Source organism: Cryptotermes secundus, unplaced genomic scaffold (assembly GCF_002891405.2).
Source record: "Cryptotermes secundus unplaced genomic scaffold, Csec_1.0 scaffold408, whole genome shotgun sequence".
Taxonomy (NCBI): domain Eukaryota; kingdom Metazoa; phylum Arthropoda; class Insecta; order Blattodea; family Kalotermitidae; genus Cryptotermes; species Cryptotermes secundus.
The window spans coordinates 285,974-296,443 of NW_019724588.1; the positions used below are offsets into that span (position 1 = coordinate 285,974).

Below are 10,470 nucleotides of genomic sequence, written 5' to 3' on the forward strand. Positions count from 1 at the left end.
CCTTGGATGATGTCTCCTCTTTGACCTCAGAAGGCAGTTAACAATGTGATAGTGTTGAATTGTTATCTTCTGCACTTCTGTTAATAGGGACTTGGTCACCTGCTCCACGTAAAATTTATGTTTCAGGTCATAAAATTGTGACCAATTTGCCCCTTCTTTATTTCATAAGCTTTTGAATTAGAGTGCAGTTCTAACTTATTTATGGCAATTTGTTAACTGGCCAAATACAACCCTAACTCATTATTGTTATTTGGTCAAGTCCTTGTCTGGCATATATATCTTGGCATTTTGATCAGCAGATGCCTGTCCAACAGGTATACTGGACTCAAAACTGATATTTATTTTGTATGTCTTCTTTGTATTTCTATTTGACTGCTTTCCTGTTTGATGTCTGCACTGAATTTATAGTTTCCTTCCCTTGCAGGATCCCTTTGTTTTTGTTTACTTATTTTCTTTTTTTCTTCCATTAAGAGGATTAAGGGACACTAACTACTGTAGAGGTCAGGATTTCTTAGTGCTGTTTTGCCCTGCCATTTTCAATAGAAAACTACATAATGAGATCCTTCACAATGTATACTCTTTCCCAAAATTATTACAGTCAGATGGTTGTGTCATATAAGGTACATGGCTAAAATTAAAAATACTCCCACAATTTTGGTGAAAAAGCAAAAAGGGAAGGGAAAACTTGGGAGACCTAGTCACAGATTGGAGGATAATATTAAAATGGATCTTAAAATAATATGCTTTACATTGTGTACTGGATTTTTCTGACACAGGACAGGGTCCAATGGTAGATTAAAAAAAAAAAACACAGTCATGAATTTTCTGGCTTCACAATAGGTTCGGAATTTCTTGACTGGCTGAGAGGTGCAACCGATTACTCCTTTTTCATAATATACTTCACCTAATTTATGTATACGTTTATTTTATGTAACTATTGTATCTCAACAAAACTTAAATTATGAATTTGAGGGAATTGCGTACATTATCATGCAGTATAAATTGCCATGGGCCATGCATTGAATGGTGATGACTCAACGTCTTATGACTCCTTATGAAACTGGTGATTCAATCCTTTCCTTGACTTATAAAGTGTGATGTAAGCCCAAAGAGTAGGTAGCTAGGGGCTTTACAGCGGTACTTCCAAATAACAGCCAGTTGGCTTGCTGAATTTCTAGTATGACATCATATTAACATTAGACTGTCATCACGTAAAGGTCTTTGTCAAAAAAAGAGACGTTAACCATTTCCCAAGCAGTGAAGATGTGTTCGTATGCATTCTGTCTTTGTACAAAGGAACAAATGACTACTACCGATATTAAGTGCAAATATAATAAATACATGTAAATACAAGCAATAAATAAAGTGTATGTGTTGTGGAGTTGTTGCGAGTTTTGTCTGGCCAACTTTGTTGAAGCCAAGGCCAACTTAACGGCCCTGGTGATAGTCTCATGTTCCCGACTACAGAGGTGAGGCTATGTCATCAACTGCTTCCTCGGAGTCACTAAAAGGCGATTCACTGCAAGCAGCTGTGTCTGCCTTAACCCTACACTACGAGCAGCTGTGACCAACTTACCCCATCCATAACTCCACACAGCCCATGGAAGCTTACCAGCCACAGTGGCTTAGCTACTCAATAAACTTCATAACATTTGTTGTTTAATTCCATACAAAAAAATACACAACAAACTACAGAAATAAAACTACAGACAATTTTAAAATCATAAATATTTTATTTGGTGAGAGCAGACTATGGAAGATACTGATGGTAGTGCTGGTCATTAAGCTCTCATGAATTTTCTATAGTGAACTTCATTCCAATGCTTTCCCATTGGTCCTTGGCAGTAAAAATGCTAAAGAACTACAGACTGAAACAAAATTGAAATCAAATTATAAAAATATGATATAATCCCCTAGATAATGGACAAAGGTATTTTTTGTATATAATAATTTTTTTCTCATTGATTGTTTTTTAACAGCTCACCAGAGGTTACTTTCTGAAGGTCCCTCATCTTGTAAATACAGCAATACCTCGCATAGTCTGGCTTCGATCAGTTCAGATTCACTATAGTCCGGTTTGAAAATTTCAAAACAAACTAAATTTTAATTGAGCAAAATAAAAGTAAATTCTAAAAAATTAGTACACAAAATTATTTTTAATACATAAATGATTTGTTTTTTTCCTTTTATACAGTCAAGTCTATTTTTGTGCAGTTTATTTTTATGTGGTTTTAAAGTTATGCGATAAGATACATATTTCAATTTCTGCTGGGGTTCCCTGTTGTATATGTATGTACCTATGCTCGAGTCATTCATTCTTGAGCTCTGACAGATATTGCTGGAGGAGGTGGGGAGAGCACTACTTTAACAGAATTTTGGAAGAGCCACAACGTCATAAACGTTATCGGAAATATAGGCGAAGCATGACATGAATTAAAGGCAAGCAATATGAGGGCAGTATGGAAATATATCATATCACATTGTGCAAATGATTTCATTGGTTTTGAAACTCATTTTGCTGAAGTCACTAATAACATAGTGGAAACTGGACAGCAACTTGGTTTCAATGAGTTAGATTCTGTCAATGTAATTGAGTGCATCAAATCGAACACTAATGAACTAGATAATGAAACACTTCTTCTTAACATAGATGAACAATGGGATTATGAAGAACAGGAGGACAACCTAGACAACAACGACCGTGTTGAAGTGCGTGCATGAGAATTAACATCTGAACAACTATCAAAAATTATTGGAATGGTTGAAACCTTGTCAGAGTATATTATGGAAATTGATCCCAATATTGAACGTAGCCTTAAAATTTCCCGAATTATAAACAATACAATTTGTTGCTACAAAGAAATGTATGAAGAGAAAAGACCAAAGAAGAAAAATGTGCGGACATTAATACTGCAATTTTTAGAGAATAAAAAATGAATTGCAAAAAACATGAATTTTTTAAAATTATTTCTAATAAAGACATTTGAATTTGTTAATCACATTTTATTTATTAAAAAACACAGCTTTTTTTGGAACCAATTATCATTTTTTGTACTTGTTTAGTTCCTCACTTAGTCCAGTTTCAAACAGTCTGGGATATTGGCAGAACCGATTACCTGGACTATGTGAGGTATTGCTGTACTGGAATGACTGTTTCAGGATATAACTGATACTAACCGAACATGATGGATCCTAGGAACAAGAATGGCACTAAACAGCTGATCTCCAGGAACACAGGGAAGGTGATATTTCCTAAGAGGGCCCCAACTCGGCCTGTCATGACAGTAACACTTACTGCCATTGTCCTGAAAATAGTATAAAGCATCATATCGCTATCATAAATATAAGTACATGGTTAAAACCCTTATTTGATGCCCTGCAGCTCATAAAACTATGGTACACAAATTTTGATTGTATGAATATTTTATGCTAATATCTGAAATGGCTATTCAAGTAGACTATGGACTAAGTTGCAGGAGTGGAAGAGTCCAGATAGAAGACATAGACACAGATAGGAAGATATTAAAATGGATCATATAGAAATAGAATCTGAGGGTATGGACTGCATTCATCTAGCACAGGATAAGGGTTTGTGGTGGGCTCTCGTAAAAATAGTGGAGGACCTCTGGTTCCCATAAAAGACAAAGAACTTCTCAACTAGCTGAATAATATATCTTCTTAAGAAAGGTTTTACTCCATGGAGTTTGTCACTTAGTTACATGACTTTCAATTGGAGCTGGACTTTGAACTAGACCACAGTCTCAAGAATGTAATATTTACCTTAGACTAGTAGGAAAGAGATCCACTACCACACTCATTAGAGCATTAAAGCACATTGAACCAGAGCCAACAAACAGTGAAGCAAGAATGAGCAGCCCTTCCATACTGTTTGACCAGTACATAGGCACAACACAGCAGCAGGACAGCACATAACCAGCAACTGCAAGAGAAGTAACTGTTACAATTCTTACCTTGCCTTTATATAATATATGGTGAAACAGTATCCCATAAGGCTGTGATACTCAAAACATCAAATAGGACCACCAGGATTGCAGGGAGAAACAAAAAAGTTCATTTTCAAAAATAATTCTTAATTCAGTTAAATGTCCATCAGTAGTCAATGAATGCAATCAATATAAGACATTGGCATTAAATATCGTAAAAGCCTGAATATAAGGCAAACCCTTATTTTTTCAATGAAAAAATCAGACTTTTACTCTTTTGAAAAAAATTGGATATGTCATTTAGTTCTGATGATTGTAAGCAAAAAGAAGTAAAAACTACAACAATAAGGGAAAATAAATTCATTATTTAATATGTTAGATATAATTTTAGGTGCTGTCACAAATGTCCTTGGAATTAGCACTTAGAACTCCTCATAACCTTCTCCATATTTGTTCTTAAAGACCTAAAAATAAGGCAACCCCTCACATCTAAGAAACAGTATTAAATAACCTCACCTTATATTTGGGCTGATATAACTTATTTCTAGAAGTTCTGATTATACAGGGAGGTTCTTACCTCTGTTGATTGGTTCAAGGCTTCGTGCATCGCGGTGACTGATACACTGGCAGCTGCAAGGAGCATACATATATTGCCGATGAATCAGTATGCCTGATGGCCAATAATGTTTGGAATTAAGAGAAGTTATTAACTTTATGGACTGTCTGATGGCTTTATGTTTCTTGGCAAACAGTGCAGTTCATATGAGGGAATTTGTTTATGAGTTGTCAGCAGTGGGTGGCAGTTATCAGTTCCATTAGCTGTCTGTTCTCAGCTACAATTAGTGATCAGTGGGTTCTGTTATGGTGTGGTATACTTTTGAGCAATGTGTATTTCTGTATGACACCTATGTGAAATACAGATCTGCTAGGAAGTGTCAGCAAAAATTTTGATATAAATTTCATGACAAGTTCCCAGCTGACAAACAATTCAAAATTTGGTGAATAAACTTTGATCAATGGAACTCTTTGTAGAGAAGAAACAAAAACATAAGTGCCGAATCCTTACTGAAGAAAAGTTAGATGACATAGGAGCCAGATATGAACATACACCTAGAAAATCACTGAAATATCTAGCTCAAGAGACTGGAGTGTCAAAGTCTAGTGCAAGAAGGGCAACACAATTGCTTAAGCTTAGACCCTATAAAACAACAGTAATCCATGCCTTGTAGCCATACGATCCAGAGAGCAAGGTTCATTTTTGCAGTCAGTTTTTACCGCCTGTCATTGAAGGTGAGATCATTCTGTACTTGACATTCTTTACTGATGAAGTGTGGTTTCACTTGCAAAAAATAATTACTACTGGAGTACACAGAGTCCGTATCTAACCCATGAAGTCCTGTGCCCTCCAGTGAAGCTTCATGTCTGATGCTGTAAGCACAAGGATTGTTGAACCTGTGTCTTTTAAGGAAACAATTAATTGTGAAAGATATGTACAGGCCATTCTTGGGCAGTTCTTTCCCGAGTTAACAGAAGAAGAAAAACTCTATGGCTGGTTTCAGCAAGACTCAACTACTGTCCACACTGTATGTCTTTGAAGGCTTTGTCCAATGTCTTCGGAGACAGAATTATCAGTATTGCCATTTGGCAAGCACGTTCACTCAATCTTAAACCTCATGCTTTTTCTTCTTGGGTTATTTGAAAGGCAAAGTTTACAACAGTAAACGGCGAATGGAAGAAGAATTAAAAGAAAATATTTGTAGGAAAGTTGTATATATTCCTGTAGAACAGCTTCAACATGTAAATCAAAATCTCTTCTGACGGTGTGAGGAATTTCTATGTGTAGAGGAACAGCATTTTCAATACCCCCTGTGATCTATGATTTATAATTGCTTCATTCTAAGAGTTGTCCACCAAAAGGCATACTGATTCATCGACAAAATTTGTATGTGCCTTGCAGCCAGTGGTGCACTGGTTGCTATGAAATGCAAAGCCATGAACTGGTCACCAAAGGTACGACCCTCCCTGTATATAATCAGATAATAGTTTAATTTTACCTGAAAATCTGAAATAATAAAAACCTCTCATCCATCAAACTATTTAAAAAAATTTAAGAGTGTGAGTCAGTAAATAGGTCACAAATGGATATAAAAAGTAAAATATCTGGTATTCTAACCTGAAAAATCCTTTATTTTTCAACATATCCTCCACCAATATCGATACACTTGTCCCATCCCTTCACCAGTGCATCAAAACCAGCAGCACAGAAGCCTTTTGACTTTTGTCTCAGTCACTTTTGCACCTTCATTTCAACCTTTTCATCATCAGCAAAATGTTTGCCACCAAGGTGGATTTTTAGCAGGCCATCACTAGAGGCCATGGCTGTATCTAAAGCGGATGTTCGAGGCCTCGCCATAGCTCAAGCAGTTAATCGCTGGCTTACCACAGCGGCGGCCTGGGTTCAATCCCGGGTCTGGTCAAATTGGATTTGTGGTGGACAAAGTGGCGCCAGAGCAGGTTTTCTCCGAGTACTTCGGTTTCCCTTGCCAATCCTCATTCAACCAATTGTTCCACAATCACCCTCACCTATCATCTGGGGCTGGTAAAATAGGCCAGAAGTGGCTGCAGTACAAGGACTTAGTCCCACCCCAATAGCTATAAAAAAAAAATAAAAGCGGATGTTCAAGAAGTTCCCACTGTAGTTCTTGAGTTCTGTCCTTCTCTCCTACCATAAACAGGAAACGTTTCTTTATGAATATACTTTTGCATTGAGTCCTATTGCCTACGTAAAATATATAACACTGCTGCTCTTCATAGTACACCCTCAAGCAGTGAAACCAGCCTCTGAACATGTGCATGTGCATCTGCTATCTAGACTGTCATGAAGTTGGACTGTGTTGCTTCTTAGTTTTACTATTAGAAAACCTATCACATCCATTACAGCTGTTTTACATCCATTTGTGACCTATTTACTGAGTGTTATTCAATGTACACTGAATACAATCATATTAAAACTTTATTTGTAGTAATTCATAGCTAGTAAGAATATACAGTGCTCACTTAATAGGCAGAGCCAGTGAAACAAATTGTAAATGAAAATCTTATGAACAGGATAAACTGTTCATTGTTAGGTGATATTTACTCAGATCAGAGAAGTCAAACTCTGAAAGAATAAAAAGATGGCATTTATGATGCAATATTTATTGTCTTAGAAAATCGAAATGAACAAAAAAAATTAATATAACATTCAAATTTGTGTATTTTAACACTACACAAAAAGAAGAGAAAAATAGAGATTTTTACAGATTCCAATGTAGTTTAAGCTCTCTAAAGACTACCTTTTGTGTTTTTCTATCAATTCTGACTGTGTTTAGGGGGCTATGATTGATTAACGAATATCCAAATTTGAAAATGTCATCCATGCAAACTATTTTTCCATAAAGTTTAGATTATCAGTATATTTAGTAAGATGATATTCCAATTTGGTGTGAAACTATGTAAAGCTTGATGCATTAATTTATGAGTATGTGTTACTTAACGTACTCAGTATCTTCTTCTTGCCAAGGTTGCTAATGACTGAGCTGGCCATCAAATTGAACACTGCAGTTACGATTCCAACAATGATTGAGTATATGTATACCGTGTCACCAGACTGTACCTAAAACAGAACAAATATGTCTGCTATGATCATACAGAATATTTATTTTTCTTCATGCTCTTATCTTTGTTAAAGGGTAGTACAGAGCCACACAATTTATAGTAAAAAGAAACTGAAAATGAATGTATTTCACAACAATGTCACTTTCTGAGACATGACATTAAAACCACTGCCTAATATTCAACAGATTCTCTCACAAAATATTTATAGGCACAGCACTTAAGTGGATTAATGTTTCAACTTTGCATGAGACATATGTAAAAGCAACCATGAAAAGTACTATGGAGAAAACTGCTATATGCCATATGTCTTTCCTTTGCATTTAAATCCTCCATAGCCAGTTTCTTCTACTGAAAGAAAATTTGGCCTTCCTAATCCATTTCAAATATGAGAGATTTTCTGTGATATGCATGAACAAAAGTTCATGGAAGACAGTAACTCCAATACAAAATTTATAAACCTGTGAAAGATCTCTTAAAGTTTTTCAGATTTTGACACTGTAGATAATACCTTCAAAAATTCATTATTTCTATTCATTCAGGAGGAACATGACCCCATTTCAGTTACCCATCTCATGCAATGCAAACATATGTATGGTCGTCCTCGTCACTGCCGCTGCCAGCAATAACAATAACAATTGTAGGAGGAGGAGAAGGAGGAGAATCAGAAGAAGAAGAAGAAGAAGAAGATCAACATCATATCTTAGGGGCAATACTCTGACTCCATCTCAATTAAAACTGTTTCGTACTGGACACTCCACAGTGTCCCTTGTGGCATCTGATATTTCCTTTGCCTGTAAGTTTATACTTCCGTATTTGAGAGGCAGAGAGGTGCACAAGTGCATCCATTATAAAAAATGTGGTTATACCAGGCATTTCTGTAATTTGTTATTGTGTACAACATTTACAACTTTTAGTTTTTAGCAGTTAATGAAGTAAAATATACACAGCACAGCGGGCCAAGAAATCATAACAGACAATATTAAGAATCTCCCTACTCAAGTTACATAAGCGGCACAACATCGGCCACCTTGAAGAGAGACGACAGGTGTTATTGACACGAACCGTATGGTTTATGAATTTTGATTTCTAACAAAGTTTTTAAAACTTTAAAACAACTTTAAATATTTCTATAACCAGAAAGGCTGCTGTGACTGATAGATGGAACATTGTGTACTTGGACATTATATGTGTATTTGATATGACAACTGTTGTGATAGTGGTTTCTAATGATCCAAATGGATCGAAACATGTAAGGCTAGTAGTGAATCATCAAGTGAGAAAACTGAAATAGTCACATTGGACAGACTTGTCTTTTATAATTGTAAAAATTTTAGTTTATTCCTGTACANGTAGTGTGACGGACCAAAATGAAACAAATCCACAAAAAAAAAAGAAAATTATTTTAAAATACTTTAAAATCAGGTGTTGGTAAAGTTCCAGAAGAATCTGTAGTAGGCTATGAGAAGACCTTAACAACATTAACCACTTCATACATCTCTTTCTTTCAACATTGGTGTAACTTACAGGAACACATGGTTTATCAGTCACAACAATTGTTTCATTGAATGCAGTTTTTGGCCCAGTATGAGATGTTAATATGTCACACATGGTCACATTTCCAGACATGGACTTGTTGACGATGAAATACTCCTCCATGATGGCAAACAGCTGAGGTAACCATAATCGTATTGTGTTCATTCTGTAACAGTTAGTTTTTCTACTTTCAGTATTCTCATAAAAAATGTAACTATAAATTGAGGTACAAAGCCTTAAAAATGCTCTGAAGACTATCAAGAATCATAAAAGGAACAGAGAAATGGAGAAAACTGCACAACGATGATTCACAATGACTAATCATCAAAATTCAGAAGGGTGAAATAGGTAAGCAGAGCATACATACATACAATATCATATTTAAGCATCCTGTTGCACTCTACACGATAAATGATATAAACTCCGTCCCAAGTGCAAACAATATATTATATGTCCTTGAGCTTGCTCTCCTTTACACTACATGTTTCGGCCTCAAACGGCCATCATCAGGTGTATACACTCATGTTGCTGTTACACCGTGCTTAGTTTAAAATTTAACATTTAAAAACATCTTGTTCCTTTCCTTGTTATTATCAACATCTACTTCGTTGATATCTGTCTGATTTTAGATTATTTTACACACGTTAATTTTGATTTTCCTGTAGTAGCACTATAAAATCTTTAGTTCTAATTTTAAATCCTTTAAAATTTTTCTCTAAATTTTAAATTTAAAATTTAAAATTGTTAGGGTTACTCGCCCTATGTCTAAAGTGCTGCAGTGGATAGTTCTTATTTCCACACTGTACAGGTGTTATTCTGTGTAGTCTTCCTGTGTGCGTGCCGCTGCTATTCTTTACTATGTGTGCAGCTGTCTTTGGCGCAATAAACAGCTCATCACTCTGATGACTGATCACTCTGAACTGAATGTGATCACTGATGATTGCGAGCTTTGGGCTCCACTTTTATACCATGCTTGCTGGGTGGAGCTTAAACTTGCAGTTGTGATTGTGAGCGCTGATTGGCTAGCACACATGATGATCTACAGGTGGGCTGGACATTGAGTGCTGTATAAATACGAGTGGTGACAGCAACGTGCGGCAACGTGATATTGACTAGGAGTGAGTGCTGTCTGTTAAACTGGAGAAACCGCTTGTTAGTATGTGGGATGTTCCCACAAAGTCATCAAAGATAAAATATATTGAGAGACCAGTGTTAATATTGTGACATGTTGACCCCTACCTCCCCAGCGGTACGTGGCGGTAACGTAACGCTCGCGTTACTACGGTAATAGGCGAGTTCCCGCCCCGCCACTCCCCTCCGCGGTGACGTCACCGAG

General features: G+C 36.2%; 1 protein-coding gene across 4 annotated transcripts in view; it reads right to left on the reverse strand.

Annotated features, from left to right (window-relative positions):
• Positions 1 to 1,713: 1,713 nt before the first annotated feature.
• LOC111862345 (synaptic vesicle glycoprotein 2C) overlaps positions 1,714 to 10,470 on the reverse strand; it is a 45,486-nt gene continuing 36,729 nt past the window's right edge. For all 4 annotated transcript variants that reach the window (XM_023847654.2, XM_023847655.2, XM_023847653.2 and 1 more), the window contains 5 exons: positions 9,126 to 9,300; positions 7,485 to 7,599; positions 3,781 to 3,940; positions 3,178 to 3,305; positions 1,714 to 1,868 (listed from right to left, as the gene is read on the reverse strand). In XM_023847654.2, coding sequence (XP_023703422.1) covers positions 1,813 to 1,868; positions 3,178 to 3,305; positions 3,781 to 3,940; positions 7,485 to 7,599; positions 9,126 to 9,300 — 634 coding nt within the window. In that variant the 3' untranslated portion in view covers positions 1,714 to 1,812. The remainder of the gene's footprint in view (positions 1,869 to 3,177; positions 3,306 to 3,780; positions 3,941 to 7,484; positions 7,600 to 9,125; positions 9,301 to 10,470) is intronic.